This window comes from Epinephelus lanceolatus, chromosome 5, assembly GCF_041903045.1.
Source record: "Epinephelus lanceolatus isolate andai-2023 chromosome 5, ASM4190304v1, whole genome shotgun sequence".
Taxonomy (NCBI): domain Eukaryota; kingdom Metazoa; phylum Chordata; class Actinopteri; order Perciformes; family Serranidae; genus Epinephelus; species Epinephelus lanceolatus.
This window is the reverse complement of record NC_135738.1, coordinates 20,909,926-20,933,758: the sequence shown is the minus strand read 5'-3', so window position 1 is coordinate 20,933,758 and position 23,833 is coordinate 20,909,926. Positions and strand designations below refer to the sequence as shown.

At 42.0% G+C, this 23,833-nt stretch overlaps 1 protein-coding gene across 6 annotated transcripts in view; it reads right to left on the bottom strand.

Moving 5' to 3' along the window:
• megf11 (multiple EGF-like-domains 11) overlaps positions 1-23,833 on the bottom strand; it is a 93,019-nt gene that overhangs the window by 18,732 nt on the left and 50,454 nt on the right. For all 6 annotated transcript variants that reach the window (XM_033634124.2, XM_033634125.2, XM_033634122.2 and 3 more), the window contains 6 exons: positions 15,169-15,415; positions 14,876-14,996; positions 11,947-12,083; positions 9,593-9,805; positions 8,936-9,110; positions 2,613-2,733 (listed from right to left, as the gene is read on the bottom strand). In XM_033634124.2, the coding sequence (XP_033490015.1) occupies positions 2,613-2,733; positions 8,936-9,110; positions 9,593-9,805; positions 11,947-12,083; positions 14,876-14,996; positions 15,169-15,415 (1,014 nt within the window). The remainder of the gene's footprint in view (positions 1-2,612; positions 2,734-8,935; positions 9,111-9,592; positions 9,806-11,946; positions 12,084-14,875; positions 14,997-15,168; positions 15,416-23,833) is intronic.

Genomic DNA, 23,833 nt, shown 5'->3' with positions numbered 1-23,833 from the left:
CATCTCCATCAACAATGGACTGTATTCTGCGTCCCTGGTCCTTTTCTTATTAAGTGGTTGCACATATTTTTTTTTTTCATTGTTCAGCCACAAAAAGCAAACACAGGAGCTGCTCTTGCTGTTGTGAGGTCACCATTTTCTTGCCTAATGCACATGCTACTCCCTCGTGATTTTCATGGTGTTTGCCAAACAACGCTCTCATGCATTACTGCCACTAACTGGAAAGTGTGAATCGGGAAATACGCATGTGTGGAATACCAGACTGACAGGGACCCTCAAGTATTAATGGAACTGCATGTGTGTGCGCACGGCTGGTACAAGTACGCAGCTGTCCACAGCTAGTATATACGAGTAACAAAAAGGCAGTGGGAGCAAGAGAGAGGGGAGAGGGATGATAAAACAGAGCCTCTGAAGGAGCACTGACGTGAGGGTTATATTTGTTTGGTTGTTCAGTTGAAATATTAACGATCCTTATCCAGAATTGCTGACTCCACCTTTAAGGGATATCATTCAAGGGATATGAAAGAAAAAATTTATTCTGTAGAGCAGAACTGTATTTGTTGCTATGGATGGCTCTAGGGATGGCAATGTCTGTCTCTTGGTCAGTTGGTCAGGAAGTGGTAATGGTATAGCCCCTTTCTAGTCTTCTGACCACTTAAAGCGCTTTTTGCACTACGCGTCATATTCACCCATTCACACACACATTCACACACTGGTGACCTTGCTACTCAGTTTAACACATTCACACACAGATGGAACAGCCATCATGTGCAATTTAGGGTTCAGTATCTTGCTAAAGGATACTTCGACATGCGGATTGGAGGAACCACTGGTCTTCCAATTAGTGGACAACCCGCTCTACCTCCTGCGCCACAGCCAGCACAGCCACAGCCAGAATCAGTCCACCACTTTGGTCAAGACTAAATTATCTCAACAACTACTGGATGGATTAAAATGAAATAAGCAGATATTCATATTTCCCTGGAGGATGAATCCCACTGACTTTGGGATGTGATGATTTTTCTTGTGCCCCCCAGTTTTCCTGTGTAATGACTTAATGTGTCCCAAATGAATTGGCAGCAAATTTCATTCATTCATTTTAGGGCTGCATGATATGAGGAAAACATGTGATATGCAATATTATACAACAGTTAGTTCCGGCCATGCAATCTGATTGGTCGAGAGACAGTAAAACCGTGATGATATTGGAGTTCAACATCACGGTTATTTCACTGTGTATTTATCACTCCGCCTCACAGCTGATTGCAATCAACAATCAAATCAAAACTGACGGTTTGTGTCAGTTAGGTCAGCAGTTGCGTTGTAGGCTAATTAATTCATCCACTGTCAAACAGCCAAAAATATGGATTTATTTCCTAAAATAAGTTTTGAATTGAACTATGAATGGTCATCAGAGGAAGATGAGGGAGAGGAGAAGCTGAATCCATCTGAGCACACATCCAGGTTTGTCAGTGTTTCATCAGCGGAGCTCAATGACTTGGAGAAAAGCAACATACTGTCAGATCAGAAGGCAGAGTCGGCTGTGCCTGTGAAGCGACAGTCCACCATGCAGTCACCAGAGACTTATTTCACCGGCTGCACAATTAATGAAAACATCAATGGTGACAGCGGAGTCCTGAGGGAACTATTTTTGTCGGCGGAAGACAAATAAAATGCTTAAATTATCTATTTTGTCCTCATTTTTCAACATTTCTTAATCAGCCTTGTTTATTTAACTGCTGAACTGTTGTATAAAAGCAATATCACACTCGAGGTCGTGATGTTGTACTGTGATATCGTCACGGCTGTGATTCGGTCGTAGGCACGACCGAATCACAGCCGTGACGATATCACAGTACATCACTCCCTCTCGTGTGATATTGCTTAAATGTTGTTGAATATCGCGACAACTAAAATACTTGCAATAAATAAACAATAATAAACAGATATTTAAGTGTAGTCATTTCTTGACCGTGCTTGTGCCACGACATCTTTTCTGTATCCAAAATATTACCAGACAGGTGATGAGTAATTTTTCATTTAGGCAGTTCTTCAAGTTCCTCTCTGGCATTTCATCTGCACTCATTTTATCACACTTTTCTCCTCCAACCATGCAGAGTAGTACACAGCAGCACTAGTCGACTAAATCTAACTCTCACGCGTACAGATTCTGACCAATCAAACAAAGCCTAACTGCATGGGCTCAGTCTGATTGGCCGGAGAGTTAACAGCATGGCACATATCAGCAAAAATAGCACCTACAGACTGAATGTAATTCAATACATTGTTACTATAATCAATGTGCAATATTAAAAAAGCATATATTGTGCAGCCATAACTCATATCATCATTAAAAACAAAGCTGAACATAGCAAGTGGAGATTAAATTAAAGAAAGGGTTCATCTGGCAGTTGTGTGTAATACAGTGTGCATACAAAACAACCTACTTTATGTTTTAAGTCTTACATTCTTAAGCACATAATGTAAAAGGACTAAGAGCAGAAGTACATTTTGTGTGTGTGCAGTATACACTACAGAGTGCAGCCAGCATACTATATCTCAAAGCTCAGGAGTTGCTCTAAACATTTTACCATGAGTCAGTTATACTGTACCTTCCCTGCAGATGCAAGAGCCGTCGACTGGAGAGCAGGAAGCGTGATTATGGCAGGAGCAGGTGGACATGCAGCTTGGTCCATATAGACCAGGAGGACACACTGTAGCACAGTCCTCACCCTGAGGAAGAAGCAATGCAATAAGTCATGAGGCAAAGAATCAGCCTGGCAATAAATGCTGACTCTGGCAGACCAAAAATAGGAAAAATATAGTCTGAATAGATGCGGACAGAAAGACAGGGAGGGTTCACTGCACTCTCTTCACAGCTTACTGAACTGTTTATTTAGACCAGTCATACTGTGTCTGTTGTACAGAGTGCGGAGCAAAGCAGCTGTGAAACTGAATGGATTTATGATCTTAACTGAAGTTCAAGAGGAAGGACCCCCCAAAGCTATCCCCTCCTAGCTTCCAATTATGCACTCTATATATTCTGACAGCACCTACTCCCAGCCACGCTTGGCTTTCTGCAGCCACGCTCCATCCCATCTCTCTCTCTCCATCTCTTTCTCTCCCTTTAGGTTGCTCTTATGTGGGGTCTACACTTTTATCAGTGGAAATATTGGCAGGACTCCAAAGCCAGAGAATCCAAACTCCTCCCATCTTAAACCAAGCTACATCCAAATCTGCCCTCCTGTCCAACTAGCTTTAGTTCATGATAGGCTTGGGCGGAATCTAATTTTAATACTTTCATACTTTCCTGACATTTCACGGTGTATGATGGTACTTGTGTTAAAAAAATAAAAAACTTGAAAGCTGAGATACTGAAAATAGAAGTCATTGTAGCACGTATGCCATTGTCTAGCCTACAATGCTGTTCTTCTAATATGCAATTAGCCTTCTCAGACAAGTCTTGCTGAGTTTAAATACTAATGGCACATAGAATAAAGAACAGATAGGGAATAAGTGCCTTTCTTGCTGAAGGACCCAAAGGACACTTGTTGCCGCGGCGGACAATCAACACATCAATACATCAGTGGGCTGAATAGATGATGTCTTACATAAAATCATGCAGATAATACCCTGCTTTTGTAGTTGAAGTATTCATCTCAATATGACATTGTTTGTGGCAATACTCCTAAATAGGAGCAGAGCCATATTTCTTTTTTTCACTAGGCCTGTAACGTTGTCCCCACCTCTCGCAGTCGCGATCTTTCTAAGCTCAGTTGCCTTTTCCACGAGTAGAGGCTGACCTCTGGTGGCGTGTGCTGTGCATAGCCTCAATACGGCATCTCCATATTAGTTTAAGAGTGCAGTCATACATGACCGAATGAAGGCAACCAACCATCACCTGTCGAGGTTATAATGTGGGCAGTGCTGGGTGTGGCGCGAATGGAAAGTTAGCTTTCTAGCTAATGTTAGCTAGCTTGCTAAATACCGCAAAATGATGTAATAGGTGCATTGCCCATTTACTTATGTTTTATGCCATTCATATTTCCTGTCTCTCACTGCCAGCCAGGCAGCATTGCTTATGTGGGACAATTTGTATTTTTCATGGCCAATATCATAGAATATCAGCTGGTTAAACATGGCAGCAATCAGTGTCTCCTTCACACAAACTCCTTTGCTATTGGTTGAGGATGTCTTCGCCAGTCAAGGTTCACCAAAGTTAAACTCCATGTGATGCAAAGATGCAAATTTGATTTGCCACCAGAGGCGAATGATTTATTCACCCCTTTGCTCGTACTGATGGAAGTGAACAAGGGGTGAATATATGTTAATTTCATTCATGTGTGGGCATATCCTTTTAGAAAAAGGAGCATATGTATTTTTGACGGAACAGAAAATCATACCATCAGGATTTCTAAATTCTCTGGTATACCGTAATACCTTGATACCGCCCAAGCCTAGCTTATGTAAACAACCATTTCTGTCCTAAATAAAGTCAAGTTGTGGTTCTTCCTTCATGAAATGCCTGTTGGAAGACATATAGATCTGTGAAACAGTACACTGTGGCAAAAGCCACATTTCCACCAAGCACTTTCGGTATGGTACCTTTGGAACCAAAGGTAACCCTTCAGACATGGTACCTAGACCCTAGGTGTGCTTAGTATTTCCACCTTTAGTAACAGTAGTTACTCAAGCCTTGAAACCAGCCACAACTTGGCCTTGAACGAGATTAACCGTCAACTATTGCCCAATCAACAGATGGCAGTGTTCACCCAACAGAAGGGTGATGTTACGGTACCATCCACAACTTTTCACAGTGGAAATAGAAAAAAAAGCGTACTGAACTGAGCCGTACCGTACCACTCAGTGGAAACAAGGCTAAAGATATTGCAGACACAAGTAAATCCGACAATCAAGAGATTAAATTCCAGGGTGAAGCGACACAGTGATCACGACCAGGGTTCAAATCTCCATTTTGTCCCTACATCCTGAAGGACACAACAGACAGTGTTTGAGGATTATGGCCTTGTCCCCTAATTAGTGACTTCTACTGGTTTGTTGGAGGCGCCTGCACAAAAGGGGTTAGGATCTGAGGAGAACACTGTAAACCACCCCGTGCCAGAGCAGCTGGTAACACCATGTGTATCTGAGGAAGCACATGGCCGTCTACACCTGCTTCAGGCCAGCAGTGGGAATTCGCAGTACGAAGAACGACAATATGATGAAACCAAACTGAAAGGAAGCATAAACCCAACAAATAAGCTCAACGGTGAATTTGGTGGATGGGGGAACGGCAGGATCCCAAAGACTGCAGCCAACTCTCAATCTACTTTTAATAAGCACACCAACGGGAGATCGGCAGCCATGCTGGCACAGCCTTTAAGTCCCTTACCACTGCATTAGAGTGAACTATCTGGTAAAGGACATGCAGTACTCCTTCTCTGTCCTCTGCAGCCCGCTGTCATTAGAATTTCTCTGCTTTGAAGGCCGAGCACAGCCCACCTCCACTAGTCTCGTCCCTCCCTAAGATGGAGATCACAGCCAGTCTATGGATTCCCACACCCTCCTTTGCACACCCTGCCTTGAGTGACAGGTGACACAATGATTTAGAGTTCCAATTAGTGGCCCAGAGGAGTCCTGAGTGGCTCTTGCTTCGCTCACCAGAGCACTGAGGGACTGCTGGCTGCTCACTGCTCTCATTATCATTTTGAACTCAGTTTAAACAGGAGGCAGGAGGAGATGTGCCAGTGGACGCCAGGGGCAGAACACACATCTTAAAACATCTCTCCTCCCTGTACACCACATAAAAGCCTCTGTCTGTGAATGAAATTTTTATCAATCGGTTGCAATAACCTTTGTTCTGCCGAAAATGACAGCTTCAAGACTGCTAACAATAGCAGTTCGGTTACAGTTGTTAAGTGAGGGGAGAAGTTCGACCAGCCAGTGGGGGCTGGAGGAGTGGGAGGGGTTCAGCCTGTCTTTAGAGCATAGGCAATTTACTGGTGACTGGACTCATGGATAAAACGTCACGCAGCCACAAATGACCACATGGATTTTGCTGCATCCTTGGCTGCGTCGGATTCTACTTGGTTTCACCCACATGGTGCTGAGACCAGTAGTTGGTCTGCTCTCAAGAGGGGAAAGGCAGCTCTCTCATTAGTTGACTGATTCATATTCCTTCTGAGCCGCGAAGGATAGAAGTCTGTATGTGGAGAATCATTATTAATACACGGGCTGTCAGTCCATCGCACGAGAGCAGCAGGACCTTACATAACTACACAGCCAACGGAGGCTGCTGAGAGGCGGCCAGGTCGTCCTTGGCCAAGGCACTAAATTCATACCTATTAGTATCTTAATGTAATTGGAGAGCACTTTTTCCAGAAAGCCTCTCGCTGACACAACATTGATCAGCCTGGTACCCATTGAGACTAGATGCAAATGGCACCACTAATTACCAATCAGTCTCACTCCTTAGCAGTCCATCTAACTACTGGATGAGTGACTGCAGTTTAAAATTCATGCAGCAAGACAGAAAATGAACCTCTGAACCTTTTGATGAGGATAGAAAGCCCTGAGAGATAGGAAAATGATTTGTTTTCACCACCTACAAAGGCAGACTGGAATCCATTCCTAATGCATTCATATTTCAGATACAACCATATCAACAGAATCTGCGCAAACTGTAGTCACACTGGAAGTATTTAAGGAAGAAATGTTACTGTGAGTACATGCTGCAGATTGCAAGGGACAATGCCTGAATAGGTAACATGTAATCACTTTGTCCCAGTCAAAAAGAGCATGTCCAATTACTAGAGCTAAATCAAGCGTGCAGGAGCTCAGTCTGCTCCAACACTTTGCTTGGTTTGCCCCCCATTGGGACTCCAGAACAAAGATGCAGCGGGGAGGCTTAGTCCTATCAGCTGTCCCCTGGGGAAGTGACTTCACCAGCAATCACAGCCTCCACGCCGTCATCAATCACATTTTTAAAAAGCCCCACTGCATGATAATGATCATGTGGCATGCATGTGACAAAAAGTTACACGCTTTACAGGTAAGAGCCACGATCACAGCTCGAACTTTCTAACAAAACGTCTGTGTTGTTTGCACAGCAGCAGCTTTTTCCTTTTTTTCTGGTCAGAAAACTACCACGTGTACTAACCCTCTCTCCCTCTCCTCCCCCTGAAACACACACACATACACACACACAAACACACCAATCCTCCATATGAGGTGTGTCTGTTCCCATCTGACTGCCTCCTTTTCTATCCAGCTCCTGCCCTCTAGGTCTGTTTAATGGATCTGGCAGCCCTTCCCAGCAGCCGCCAAAGAGAACAGGTGGAGCAAATTAAGACACAGTCTGCGGCCCCGCTCGGTAGCTCAATTCACCACAGTGGCCCACTGTAAGACACAGGCAATTTCCACTGAAATGTAATGTTGGCAGAAATGTACCCTCTCGGTCTCTGTTGCTCTGTAACTTCAGATTGCAGGACAAGAAATACAACGGGAAAACTGATTGAAGTTAGCCAACTAATTTGACAGTTGTAAAAAGGGGACAATATGGCTGCACAAAAACTACTAAAACGGAAACGTATATAGGTCAAAGATTCAGTTTTCTCCCATTTGGTCTCGGTATAGAGATCCAAGGTTGCTGTCTACTTGTCTCTGTGATGCCACAACTTAAAGCGTCTCAACCGTATTTGTAAAATACACACGACTGATTATTAATGTCTGCAAAGAGCTGCACCGGAGAATGAATCATTTAGCAAGGAATTTCTGGTGCTGCAGTAGAGCACATCCATAATAAGGCAATAATAAAATGTCTCACCTTGCTACTGCCTGCCTGTGTACAGAAAGCTTCTAAAGCAACACCGGGACCACTTCCAGAACATTACGACCGCAATGACGCAAAACATTTTACTACGGTCACAAATAACATGAAATATAAATCACGGCAACAACCTTCACAAATAAAGAGCTATATTAGAGATACAATACGGACACCCTTACACAGACCTCCTATTATCATTATTATTTAATGAAACTACAGATTTTCACAAGTGTAACAAAAATTACAAGGAGCAAGGTTACAATGACAATTAACCTATGGCAGGTTTATGAAAAATTAATGTAACCAACAACATAATTACAAGTTGTCGCTCCGTAATTACTGCAGTGATTAAATTAAAATAGAGAGCAAAGTGGCAACATGTTAAATGACTTTAAACACAGTGTCATATTAAAAGGGAACTATTGCTATTTTCAGAATTCATATATGTACTTCCTATAGTCTCAAAGAAGTCCAAAAATTGAAATGAACATGAATGACTCCAAACGCTCAAGTGCTTAACGCAAAGTGTGAAGTCTGGAGCTGCTCCATAGACAATACATTTGGAAAGATGTTACAGATGATGCTGAGAGCACCCAGGGAAATGATCTGAGTATATGGGAACGTTTTCTGTTTCAGAACTGAGAACACAACAAAAGAATGAAGCTCGTGTGGGTATAAAAAAGAAAACAGACATTCTATGTGTCCACAAAATCAGTCTCCAGACTGTCTATAGAGCAGCTCCAGGCTTTATACCGTATGACATCACAAATTTGACACTTACTTCTCTGGTTTCTGGCTCAAATATTGATTAACTTCCTGGGCCATGGAAATAATACACTGGAATTTTTTGGGGGGTTTAATGTGTCTCCTTTTTTGTTTTTTCCAATTTTCCTTTTCTTCCTCTTTTCCTAACTCCTTCCATCAGTGAATATTGGCTCTTTGTTAGTTTGTGTCCAGAAGAAGATTTAGATCTTCCAAGTGAAAGTCAATCCAAATGAAATTAATAACAACAAACATACAATATTGAAAATAACACTAAAACATCCCCATGACAGCAGCCACTGACCTAAGTATAAATAAATAGCAGCAAGGGAATGTGATACTCACCATGAACCCAGGGGCACATATACAGGTGCCTGTGACAGGTTGGCAGTCGGCTCCGTTGGTGCAGCTACAAGGCAGCATGCATCCCTCTCCGTAGAATCCAGGAGGGCAGGTCTCATTACAGTAAAGCCCTGTCCATCCCGCAGAGCAGGTGCATTCACCAGAAAGCGGGTGGCAGCTACAACATAATGAGAAAGAAAGATGGGACAACAGCAGGAAGAGTGAGGCAAAGTTTCAGCTCGGAGAGCATCAACACTTCATTCGTGAGCAGGGTCAAAGTGTGAAGTCTGCGCCAACAGCAATTCATCCATCCATGTGTCTACGTGCTTGTTTCAGATAGATGAGGTGTCCCTTTTCTCCTTCAGTCTGTAATGACTTCTACGGTCGGTGCCCAACTCCAGCCGGAATCAGAGCATTAACATTGCATTAACTATGAATGCTGCTGAGAAATTATGAATGAAGCAAAGGTCGCGATTAAAAGCTAACTGGATGACATGGCTAAGAGGTGTCCAGACTTCAGAATGAGTGCTGGCTTAGAGCTTAGATGAAGCAAAATTGGAGTTGGAGGAGTCTTAATTCATAAGGAGCTATGAGGGGGCTCCGCTTCAGGGCTCGGTCAAAGTGAAACTGTGTGCAGCCTCGCACTTATGTCTCACTTACCTCACAGTGTTGGTGGTATTACAGGGGCAGTACTTGTCACAGATGAGGCCGTAGAGGCCTGGGGGACAGAATCTCTCTTGGCAATTAGGGCCTTTAAACCCTGTTTCACACAGACAGGCTCCATTGATATGGTGACACTTGGCTCCATTCTGACACTCACACTTCTGGTTACACTGTGGACCAAAGGTGCCCACAGGACAGTCATCCTGACACCTGGAGGAAAATGACACTGTCTTTTAAATTGGGGCAGTAAAAAGTACATAAAAAACTGAGTAAGGAGTGGTTACATGAAGTGCCTTTGTACATGTGATACATTAAAACACCAGAGCTGAAACAACTGTTGCTACAACTAATTGTGCTAATGATGTAATAGAACATGTGAAGTTTTGCTAATTTCTCTATTTTATATAATGATAACTTAAATAATTGGGTTTTAAAGTGTTGGTTGGGCAAAACAAACAATTTGTTTCAACAAAAATAACTCTAAGCCACTCTCTTTTTTTATCAGACAATTAAAATGCCTTTATTATCATGACATGGTCATGTTAGACTTAAAAAAACCCTCAAAAACAAACAAAAAAAATATAGGCATTTATTTTTTTTTAAAAATAGAGTGCCTTGGAGTTTTCTTGTGATTTCCATGTCTACTACCTAAACATTTTTTTAAATAATTTGTTTTGTCTGACATCACCTTGAACTCTGTCAAACCATGACAGTGTATTTTTCTTTTTTTCTTTTTTGTAATTTCATGCAGTTAATCAATAAAATGATCAGACTAGTCAAGAGTGACAATAAGCACCAATTGTTGGCATAAAAAAGTATACATTTTATATCATTCATGTACATGAAGAAAGACTGAGGGTGATTATATTTAATTTTATTCATGGCATTATTGCCCCTTTTGTTACACCACCACTGCTGTTACTGCTGCACATCTACTACTTACATATTACTACAACTGAAACAATAATTATCCAATTTGGAGCTGAAATTCTTTGTGTTTAAAAAACTGTTGTTGTTCTATAAAATATGCCTCTCTGAGAGGAGGGAGTAAAGTAATACCTGTAACTTTCATGACAATGATTTTGTACAATGCAATGTCTCTGCAAGTATTTGAAAACAGTGGCTTTTTCATTTTGGAATAAAACTTTTCAGCTGTGATTATAAAAAAAAAAACTTAGATTATTAATAGTCTTTTTATATTTCATAATTAAAATAATGAATATTTAATTCAAAAACATTTTCATAAATCTGAGGCTGGCGCAGACAAATTTAAACGAGTACATGATGGGGAAGCCCTAAAAGCAGCCCCATGCTGTCAGCAGGCAGGACTTCTCCGCGGGAGCTGGACAAGACTTAGTAATCGTCATCAACCACAGAAATAACAACTTCTGAAGAGTTTCTCTTTGTGCAGAACTGATGTAGATCAGAAAATGGATTTTATCTTCACTTAAACATACTGACTTAACTATAAATCCTGGCGGAGTATCAATCTCAAGAGTCTAACAAAGCTATTACAAATAGCTCAATTACATTACAAAATGGGCGAGTTATGTTTCATGTTTAAATTACCCTGGCTTTAGTTTTATCAGGGGACAATGGTATTATTAAACTAGACAGGAGAGGGTGGGGGCTAACACAATCTCAGATTATTCCTGGCAGGTTAATTCACCTGCCACTGACAAAATGAATGAGGGCAATTTTACAAAATAATAAAGTAAAGGAAAGGTCTTGTCGAGGAAGTGTTTCCATCCAAGAGACAATTGCTTTAGCTGAACTAATAAACCTAGGCTGCTCTGGGCTGCTCTGGCAGGCATGGGGAACTAAAAAGATCTGTGGATTTCAATGAGACCTTAATATAAGCCCATTACTTATAATTAATGAGCAGAATCCAAACAGCATGTAGCCCATGGCGAGATCAATGGGCAGGCTGGGAGTGGAGGAGGATGAAGGCTGAAGACATGAAACCTTGCTGGCCAGCATGAAGTATAAGATTAATTAAACATAAACACCCCTATTAAAAGCTTCCATTCCACCTTCAAATGGACTAATGGGCATTTATAAATGCTTATTTCTCCTGAGCATGAGATTATAGCATTTCCTTTCTCTTTTTAAAGAACAGCCAGGTTTGCACCTCATTTGGACATCAACAAAGAGAATAGGTCAATGAGTGACTGTTGAATGTTGAACGGCATGGAATCATCCCTTTGCATTAAATACCAGTATCAATAAATCATGCCATTGTCTGACCTATATTCAAAGTAGGAGCACAAAAGTTTGCGCAGAGCACTTCACAAAAGGCTTTTGTGCATAACAATTTGGCCGCCTCTCTGCCAGAAGTGTCATCTGTGTACCTGCGTCCACTGAAGCCAGCTGCGCACTGGCACTGCCCCGTGACATGGTCGCACAGTCCGCCATTACGACAGGAACAGTCCTTGCTGCAGTTGATGCCGTACTTGCCAAGAGGGCACGGCTGAGCACAAACTGAACCCTTTGAAAAACAGCCAGCAAAGAGCCACATGAGATACATCGCTCACGACCTCATCAGGACAGAAAAGACCAAACTTTCACACCTCTGTTTTACTGATATTTGGAAATGCTGTTTGTAATTTCCTATCTGTTTCTGGCATGTGTCTGATATCCTCCTGCTTAAAGCATAAAATACAGTTTTACATTACAGAAATAACCTCAACAAAACAACTCAGTTCTTCTTTTGACACTGTTTTCATTATCTTCAGACAGTTCACATTAATGCAGAATTACTTTTACATGAGATACCATGGTAACCATAACATGCAAACGAGCCCAAGAATATCTTTATTGAAGTGGTTAATCAATCATCATTGCTGTGATGGCAAGTAATTGATTTAAAGTAGGGCTGGGCACTAGGAAGATATAAAGCATGCAACAACAGAAATGTGTTGACCCTCAGAGATTTTATCACACTGTTTATATCACAGTGTCTGTCCCTTTAAAATCACCCATTGCTTTAAGTAATTATGGGCTGTGTTACACGTCAATAAGCAGGAATGCTCGACAGCAAAATTGGGTTTATCTACTTTCTTTTAATGAATGTGATGAAGTCCCTCAATTTGTCAAGTATTTAATTCACTAAATTAGCTGAAAACAGGCAGTTGTAACTGTTTTTTTCACAAACAATCAGTTTCTCTGTTGAATTTCCATGACACATAAATACTGCAATATAAAATCATGTACACCTTAAGAGAAGATTTTATCCATATTTTCTACCCCTGATTTAAAGAAATGCCAAAAAGTGGACAGTGCTTTAAAAAGCTTATCTTTTTCTAATTGTTGGCATAAACGTTTCTGCAAACCACAGATATGTAACTTTTGTACAATACAGTGTAGCGAATATGTTGAAACTTCATGTTTTTTTACGTCACAACAACACTGTGGTCAATGTGTGATTATATTGAGGCACAAAAACACTTTTATGGTTAGGAAAAGGTTGTGTTCTGGCTTAAAATACCAGTTTTTGGTGGTAAAAGCTGCTGTTGTCTTGCTAAAAAATAACTGCTTTTGTTTATTGTTGGTCTCAAACAGTCACTTGCAGCTTGGCAAGTTGTCTGCCTGGGTGAGGGCATCAGAGTTGGGAAGGTTACTTTTGAGTGTTGAAATGTTACCCTTTTTTAAAAAAAAAAACTTTAGTAAATGAATATAGCTCTCACATTTGATTAGTTTACTAACAAATGTTTTAAACTGGACAATAAAGCTGAAAAATGTCCGAAGATGGGGTGTGCCAAAAGAAGACGCTCCTGCGTGACGAAAATAAGTCACAAAATGAATGTAATGCTCTACATATAAACTTTTCGGATGTAACCCCTTTGTAATCACCAGCAACTGTAACTGTAATTTAATTACATATTTTTTCTTATATTATACATCCTACTATTAAATGGAGAAACCTCTGTCCCTCCGTCCGTCTGTCATCATCCGTTTTCCTCCTCACTGCTTTGACCTATTTCTCTGAACTTGCACATAGGCTTTCATCTTGGTCATGTGCAGACAGCCATGATGCCGTTTTTGCATTTTCCCCACATTTCTACTGTTTATATCTGTGTTTTTGTCCACTACCCATTCATACTGTGAGCACCATTAGCAGCGCGAGCTGCGCATGCGCAGAGACCACTTGTAAAACACCAGCGCTCGGACCACAGTTTATGGCTGGGACATGCAATTTCAAGCACCAGCACTTGCTGAAGACTAAGGTAATTATTTTACTGAATGAACACGCGTCTGTGTCTGTGTGTGTGAGCCAGCCGTTATGTATTTTCACTTTACTGACATTAGCCTACAAACATTACAAACTAAACATTGTGCTGTGCACTTTGCGCTGTTTCTTTCGTTCTTTCTCCGTGTTGCGTGTGTATGTGTGTACCTGTGTGCCCGCGCATGGCCCCGTGCACACGCATGCCTCCGTGCCGTCAGCCAAAACTATGCTCCACGTAGTTTACCATAAAGCATGTTTCTAAATACAGTGTGCATTGTTTGTCTTACATTAATATTTATTACACAGTGCATTTACAGTGCTCTGATTTTGCATCTCCTCTAATATACTGTTTTTGATTTCTATGGACTAGTATATTTTAATTACATGTCATTAGTTACTCCCCAACACTCACACATTCACCATCCCCTCCACCTCCCAATGACATAGTCAGGTCATTAACCTGTAATCAGAACTATGACACCTGAAGACACGGATATGATACGTATGAAAAGTCAGATGTAACATATTAGTGGTTTGCAGAAATGTACAATGCCAGCATTTTCCTCTGTGAACTGGGCAGGTTTTGTTTTTGCTTTGTTGCCTTTATTTAATAGTTTGACAGTAGAGACAGACATGATGGTAGAGCATATACCAAATGTCTTGCAACAAAGGTCCCCAGCTTGAGTCCAATCAGGGCAGTTGCTTTAAAACTATAGGCAACTGGGACGTCCCTAAACTAACACTTTATATTGTTAACTGCGGGTGGCCATGTTCACTTGACATTACGTTGTGAACTGAGGTTTAAGAAAGCATGCTCAACCTCCCCACCAGGAACTCCAATTCTCTTTTTTCCCTCGCAGGGAGTAGAGAATCCCACGTTCTCATTTATAATTGAACACAGCATATTGATTCTAAGGTCCATGTTCTCAACATGTCAGTCTCTGCTGTAAAGACTTCATTAGAGATATAAACGTTTTTTTTTTTCCAGAACACCCAACGATATCTAAGTCTTTTCATCTCTCAGGCCTCACACCTTTACTTGTATGACCTACCGTCCACCCGGTGGGGCAGGAGCAGTCTCCAGTGATGTGGTGGCACGTCCCTCCGTTCTGACAGGGGCAGCGCTGCTCACACTGAGGCCCGTGACTACCAGAGGGGCAGCGCTCTCCGCAGCTGTCACCACATAAGTCAAATCAAGAGTCAAACGTCTCAGACACATAACTTATGTTTGCCTGCAGCTCTTTGCATCAACAAAGAACGCTCAGACAAACAACAGTATATCAGTATATTTCCATAGACACCAAAGGAAAGGTTGCAAAGGAATAAATATGTTGCCGGTACTCACAAAGCCCCCGAGTACCCTGGTGCACAGATGCACTCTCCTGTCTCGTGGTTGCAGGTGGCACCATTGAGACACTGGCAGGGTAGTTGGCATGCCTTGCCATAGTAACCGTGCTCACAGAGCTCCTCACATCGCCATCCCTGGTACCCATCAGTGCAGACACAGGCACCTGTGATGGGGTTACACTTAGCCCCATTTTGGCACTGGCATCGATTACTGCAATGAGGTCCCCAGTAGTCACTCTCACAGCCTGCAGGCACAGAGAGAAGTGGCATCAGACAGAGCAGAGTGACAAAACAGAACAGGAATATGCACCAGCATTTATCCTTGAAAACATCTGATATCATATGAAATAAATGCCAGCAACTGATAAAATTGCTCATAAATGGATTCCTTTAATACATATAATGGTTCAAGATGAATAGTGGATGTCTCTGTAAATGACACCACTCAACAGTGCTCCACAAGCTTGATATTCTTGATGTTGATATTCAATTTATACCTATATCATTAATTATTAAGTGTTTAATGTAAATGTGTTTTTTAGCTTAAAGGATAGGTATCTTAGAAATCATTTTACTGTCAACAAATCTCACAAAAACATGGAAATCCACAATGAATCGATCCTACAAATATTATCAGTGCAGCCAGAGCCTAATGTAGCTTATTCCTCTGTGCCAGAGCGCTCAATTGTCATCAAAAAACTATTAAAAACACATCAATTAGCCACATTGTTGCACGGGGTAACATGTCTCTTCATTATCAAGAATATGGGCTCTGTAGCTGATTATGAGTCAGTCTCACAAACACCATCACCAGCTAAATACTCACTAGTGGACCCAGCACATTCGACACCAGAGCAAGCTTCCCCTGGTGCCATTATTATATCATTATTAGTACTATTATTATTGTGTTAATTACGAACAAGAATAGGAGCTAATGAGAAATCAACACAAGTAAACAACTTGGCTGACACACAATAAAAGAAGAGGGTATTTAATATTCTTGTTTTTGCCTTTTCACTTACTGTCTTCCACACACACTGCACCATTTCTCTTATGTTTATTTTTTTGAATGTCAGTGTCATGGGTGGCTGCCTATGTCACTGTCACTCAGTGGCTGGAAATTCACTTTTTTGAGTATTTGCTAAAAGCTACAGTGTCCAGCTGTTTAAGCCACGTAACATTACTTCTAATATGAAAAGAATAAAAGTATATATTCATGACCCTCTGACCCTATCCACATCTGTAGTAAGAATAAATGAGTCTGGGGCCACAGACAAGGTGCAGAAGTATAAAGTGTCGAGAGTTGGACATGTTGTTATATAATCGTAAAAAAAACCACACATACATAATACAATAACACCAGCTATATCTTTTAAATTCATTCACTGTCTTCATTCCTGCTCAGGGTCACAGGCTGCAGGAGTCTATCCAAGAGCGCCCTGAGCGAAAACCAGATGTTGCTATCCATCACGAGCCAACATTGTCAGACAATCGATCGCTCACATTCAGAGTAATAGACACACAAACCCAGGAAGAACATGCAAACTCCGAACAGAAAGGACCCAAGTCAGAAATCAAAATGACACCGTGTGTGTGTGACCCGAGCTTCTGTTTCACACCTACAAACACTCCTCCGGTATATGTGCAAAGCTTCTGCGAGACAAATATAAAGCCCGAGACGTGGCAGAACAAAATTCATAACGCCTGTCAATATGAACCTTCCAAAACATTAATCAAACTGTAACCAAACCTGTTGGTACCCCAGAGAAGTGACGAGAGAAAGCTTCTGGCTGAAAAATACACTGTGTAGGACAAACATTACAGCTGCTTCACAGACAGGTCGCTCAATCAAGTTGATCATTTGTCTTTCTTTGAGTCACTAAACATATGTATGAATTGGACATGTGTATATGGGCAATATAAACAGTTATAACAGCAAGGTTAATCACATACTTGTTGATTTTATTTTCTTTCTGACTTATTTGAACTAAATATCATGGTCCTCTATAGGTGTTGTTTATTCCCTGAACAGAAATATCACAGGTATTTAATTACAATACATATACGTTCCTATATTTACCAGCTAACCTTTAGTCATTAGGTGCTTGGTAATTAGCACATAACTGGTTTAGCTGAGTTTGTTTGCTTTAAGAAGCTGTCTAAAGGTTGATGAGAGCAGGGCTGCGACTATATTTTCATCCTCAGTTAAGCTGCAGATTATTTTCTTGATGGTTTAATTGTTCATTCCTCGAGACAAAGGTAATGCCGTTAAATTGCTTGTGCTGTCCTCAATGGTCCAGAACTTCAAAGATATTAGGTTTGAAATTAAACGAGGCTCAGGAACACACACGTTTTCACATCCAAAGGCCGGAAGCAGTGCATTTTGGGCATTTTTCCTTAAACATTGATCTAAACAGTGAATTAGTTATCAAAATAATCGCTGATTGATTCGCTGTCGATTAATTAATCACTACTCTAGTAATGAAGCTCAGCGTAAGTTTAATCAGGAAGACTATCTTTAGGCTTCATGCATCACAATTCTCGGTCTGTTTCTCACTCCCCTGATTTCTTGCTATCAGCTCATTATGGGTGTTCGCACCTCCAGTTAAACCAATCAAATTTTACCATGATCTCTATCAGCCAATCATGTTGCTGCTGTGTGGCACATCTAATCTGCACCATTTCGCTACAGTTAAACAGTCCAACAGGTTTACTTGGACAATGTAAACTTTTGTTTCCCCTGCCGATAAAGTTCTCTCTCTCTTCTCTCTCCTCCTTGGACTGAACTGAATTCAACCCTGCTGTATCAAAAGGCAGTGAGCCTGCATAACACAACAGGGTGTTCCACGCACCATTGTTTCTGTTTCAATAAACCTTTTGCTATGTATTGTCAGGGCTGAACGCAACACTTTTCTCCCCTCTGCTGCTGTCAGCTGTCATTTTAGGCGGAAACATCGCACCCTCCTTCACCCCATTCACCTCCAGTCACCTAATCCAGTGTCTAGGTGAAGCAAACGCTCCTCAGCAACCTCTTCATCTCATCACCACCACCACCATTCTCTGGACCCCACAGGTGGGTTTTCTATTCTACTCAGGCAGTGATACTCACCTTACAGCCCCTGGGCCAAATCTGGCCTGCGACAGGGTGCCGGGTGGCCTGTCTTATTTACAGTGAAAATAAATTGATCCACACTGGGATCTTTTTGTGCTTTGAATGTAAATAAGATGCCAGAGTGCATTAAAAAGTATCAAAATAGAGCTTGTTTATCTAAAAAAGTGCCAGGGAAGGACATCCTGGCAGAAGTCCTGGCTAAGTCCTGAATGTCCTCAAATCCTAGAACCACCCCTGCGTGCGCCTGACCAGTGTGGGGCTGCTGCAACTGAATTTGCCTTCAGGCAAAGTTGAGTAAGGACAGCAAATGTTGAAAGGTTGACTAAAGGCAATTCATTAGATATTATTAATGTTTGTTTATTAAGTGCCCCCCCTCTTCTCCTGTCATTTTCCAAAAGTGGCTCTCAACAAAGCGAGTATCCCTGTGCTACGGCTTCACCACCCCCCTTAAAATATATAACATCATGATGGGGTCTAATTGCCAAAGACTTTTCACATTTCACATACTTCTTTGCATGTGTAAATGAATATTCTTTCACTCAGAATGAGTCTCTCCTGATTTAAATCATTTTCGTTCTGCCCTGAAGTAAAATCCCGGCACTACAATATGTTAAAAGAGGCTAAAAATCTTTGTAGTATAGGATGGAGTTTAAGTGATTTCAGCATTATCACCATTACACATTAAGTCATTAGCTTCAGTGTTAATATCAAAAATATTAAAGCAGGTTTAACTCACATTCCTGGCTCTTCCCCTGTAGTAGGGTGACTTAAACTCTACATTACCAACAAGTAAAATGTTACGTGTGCAAACTACAGGTCTGTCACTCTGAAACTGGTGAAGATGTATACTGAACCAGACTGAGAGAGAATATGTGATGTTGACACACCACAACCAGCACAGAGGAAGGCATGAACAACACCCTGAATTTAATCTGCAAAAAAAGGAAGCTAATGTGCAAGCTGTTCACACCTCTAGATGGAAGAGCAAAAGAGGATGCAAAGATTATGAAGAAGAACAAGTGATATTTATATGGAACAGTTTGTTACTTGTGTGTCTTTTAACACCTTTTTTTTCCAGGTGCAACTTCAGCAATCAGCTGTCAAAAAGAAAAACTCTTATCAGAGTACTGGAGGCAGTGAAACAAACTGCTGCAGCTCTGGTGACAAATACTTACTTCTCAAATTTTGCTACACTTACTTTAAGCTGACTAATTGTATTGAACTTGGAGTAATAGCGCAGAAAGCTTCAATTTGATGGAATAACACCTGGATGAGACAATGTTCATCCTCTGTGACGACTGTGCAAATATGCAGACCCCAGAGGTGTCATCCCTCAGTAACGATGAAGAGCAAAATTAGCTTTCCCAGCCGTATTGTAATATTGGCACTGAAAATTGGTTAAGTTATATAACCTAGCTGCTTTACATGGGTTAATGTAAATAGCTCAGTGACATTATTAAGTGGTACCTAAGGGAATGATGTAAAACAAGCAATTCCCACTTTCCTCGGGGGGATGTCTCTGTTTAGAAAAACTCAATAAGTCCCATAAACTGCGAGCTAATACCTAATCTTCAAGGTTAAATGAACAGCCGTCTTTTATGTGAAGAACAATCGGCGTGGAGCCTGAGTAGTAGGCAGTCTTCCCTCTCACCAGGGTAATTGTTCTTTCGAGGATGTAGTGGTGATTTAAGTGATTGGTATGGCCTTATGTCTCTCCGGCAGCAGCAGCAGCAGCAGCTGTATTGCCTCACATAAAAGCCCAGCTTGAGATCCAGGCCGACACAGCAGCCATGGCGGTGAATATTCCACTATTGATTCTCACATCATCGCAGACTCCGTTGTAAATGTAAAGACACTGCTCCCCCTCCTTGTGTGCTCTGCCAGAGCTGTGATCAGCCAGAGTGGGAGCTTAATGAACCCTGTTTCATGGTCGGCACTGAAGCTTGTTTTTCCAGGTGCACAGCAGGAAGATGATCAGCCCTTCCCTGATACAGACAGGTCTGCCCTGAAGGGGGTCCTGAAACTCTGGGCTAGTGCGGTATTACTTCAGCGGTCGGACAGACTAGAGGCCACATCACAGGGCTCACACTGATTTGATCTAATCTGCTCCTGGCCTCCAGTCTGGCATGAATGAGTTCCCTGAAGGTTGAGCTGCTGCCACGCAAACGACCCTGGCACATTAAATCTGAGGTGTGTGCGGGCGGCCGGGGGTAATGGATGAGCAGTTTAGCTGCAACTTGGTTTAGCACTCTATAAGCACTCATCAGAGCTCCCTCGGCTCAACAGTGCTCCCTCAGCACAGTACAAAAACAGGCAGTGTCTAAATAACTGGAGGCATCATCACCTCTGGTTTCAGCTTCAAACCTTGACCACACTAATAAAGAGTGCATTTTAGATTCCTACATGTATAACTCAAAATGTGATGTCAGTAAAAAAAAAAAAAAAAATACCCGGAGCGGCAGAGAAAAACAGAAATAAACCAAAATCTATCCAGCGCTTAATTTGCAGACTTTTCTGGTGCTTAGGAGCTCAACAAATGTTACCATTTGAAGTTTTAAACCTTCTTTAGCTTGCAGTTAGAGGCCTCAGCACATTGAGAGCAAAGCCCATTATCTCGCTGTCTCTCTCCTACACAGAGGTTCTCAAACTTTACCCAGTAGTCTCTCACTTCCCAGCTCTGACAGCATTTAACTGTGATTAAGGAGTCAGAGTTCATGATGAGCTGTGGGCAAAAAAACAGAGAGAAAAGGCAGAAGAAAGTAGCATGTAGCATGAAGGCTTAGCTTCTGGAGAGTACAGCTAAATTGTGCGAAGTGATGAGGACCCCCTGTGGGTTGTGGTGTGTAGGCAGTGAATCCCACTCAAGTCTGAAACTAGAGAGGCTGCAATCCTGCCCATTAACTAGACTGGCCTGGGTCAGTGAGCCTAACCAAAGGACACATACACTAGTCAGCCCAGACTCTCAGAGCTCATAAGGCATAACAGTTGGAATGTGGATAACCTCACACACAGGGAAAGGTCCAATCCCAAGGTGCTGGGTATAATCCCCTTGGCTGGAACAAAACAGATCACGTTGAGGGGTACCGGCAGATAGTAAACTTCTGAAGGTGATGTCCAAAGAATGGGCTGAGAGAGCCATCGTGGTGGTGCTGAGCTTTGAAGTGTGCTCAAGAGTCTGCATGATCAGGGGCTGGCTGCAACAGGATTAAAACCAAACAGCTTTCTGCAAGCGACTTCATTCAGAAGTTCTCCTGAACTTGGCCTCTTCAGCAAAATGTTTGTCACTGTTCTCTATGACAGGGAGTCTGTGCCACAGAAAGCCTCTCAAAGCTAAATTCAAAATGAGGGCCTGAGTCAAGCTCTTTAAAATGCGGGATATATCTCCCCATTCAAATGGCTCCAGAGTTTTAAACTTCATTTATTCAGCTGCTGGACGCAGGGCAACAGCAAACTTCAATTTGAATCACGGCTGGTATGAACGCCGGCTACTCGAGGTGGTGGGTGCAGACAGTCGTTTGCTGCTTTGCCAGCTCTAACTAGGAAAACCACATTACTGCTATTGGAATATCTGGCACTCAGCCTGAGTTCAATCCCCACTGCCTGAGTCACTCACTGTCACATAACTATTATTAACACACACTGTTGACACTCAGGGAATAACTCAACTCATACAAGACATTAGAAGGCAAAATACTCTGGCTCCTGAGAGCCTTTTACTCCTCGCTTACTCTTTAGCAGAGCTTGTGGCAAAGCAAAGCAGCGTGACTCATTGTCTTGACGAGTCTCCTGCATCGCCTCATGAGAAGAGCGCACCTCTGAGTTTCATATTGTCTCATTCACGCTTTGTACCACTGAGCTTTGTTCTTGTTCTTTTTTTCACTCCTTGACAGATCTGAATTTTCAAATTACACTCCATGACCAGAATTAATACGGGCGAGTCACTGTTTTTCAAAATGGCATGAAGAGACAGGCTTTCTTTACAGATTTTTAAATGTTAAGATGATAATTCTTAAAAGGAACAATGAAACAGCTCTGCCTACAATTTAGCTGACACAAGAACGTGTTATATTCTGTTCTTCAGTCAATATGAGTTATTTGTAAAAGGAGTTATTCAATAAAAGCCCGACTCAACATTCAGCTATTCATCACAGCTCCCCGACTCAATGACGCAGACTAATAGAGTGAAAAGACGACAGGACTGGTACCAGGGTCTTGAGGGAAAGTGATGATTGTTGTGTAAAGTGGTAAATTTGCATTGAGTGATAAATGTCTCTCAGCTTTGTTAGACTTGCGGCTGTAAAAGCTGCCAATACGCTACAAGACAGGCCCCTACTGTCCCCTCCATGTTCTGCTGACACCTATTACACTGTTATTTATAAGTCCTCAAAACCCAGACACGACAAGTAAACAGTTTAGATGCATCCCTGTGAGCCTGACAAATGAATTTCTAAATATACAGAAGAAACTGCCAATAGTCATGGGGGCAGTTCTGCTGAATTGGAATAACAGCGTGCTGCAGCTTCTGCTGTGGGGCGTGTCATTTGTCCTGCCCTAATTCATCTTACCCGAGCCCCTGTGTGTTCACATTCCCCTGGGGCGAAGAGCAGCACAGGACCAAACCCACAGAACAACACGGAGACTCTCTTAACAGAGTTTGCTGCTCAGACTGTTCACCATAATGCACCACATGCTCCCTCCTGATACCACCTCGCAGCTGGATAAGAAGTAACAAGATCTGACTGCTGCCTACTTGAAACCACAAACTAATGAGTGAATAACTTAATTCTTTAAAGACTATACATTACTGATTAAAAAGTCTGGCTTGGTTGTTTATCCCGAGGAGGATCTGATCATTTGTTCAAGTTCTATTCAGGATGTGAACCCAGATCAATAGGAGCCGCACAGGTGCCAGGCGGTTCCTCTGCAGCGCAGCTCTAACGGGGTTAACGGGGCCACTGGTTGACCAAGACAGACAAGGCCAGGTCATCACATGCTTATTCAAAACAAGCACTTAAGAATGATGTGACTTTAAGAGCAGCCCCTCTCTTTCTAATAAAACAAGCCGTGTTGAGCAGTAATGCAAGCAGGCTGCGAGAGCTGCTTTTTGCCTCAGTGCAGTAAACCAGTCAGTTGTTCAACAGAACCTGACACGGCTCATGAAAGCTTCTGGATCAGCAAATTGTTACACAGCCCACTGCTCCTTCCAATTAATAATTTACCCTTCACCCTGTCCTGCAGAAAACAAACCCTCTGCTCTCTTGCCACGGGACAACAACAAAAAAGCAATCAGAGCAGAGGTGGACATTTATCTACAGTACATACCAGCACACACTGACTGGAGTATAAATAAAGCCACGATTGTACCGCATCACAGACATTACACACTACAGTGGCTCAGGCACGGGCAACGCCGCGGCCGCTCAAAAAATAGTGTCAACCCAATAAAACCAACTGTTACCACACTTAATTTGCACACATTGATTTCCTATTTTCAATTATTAATTCTAATTAGGATGAAGTAGAATGTGCCATGGGGCAACAGCAGTCGATG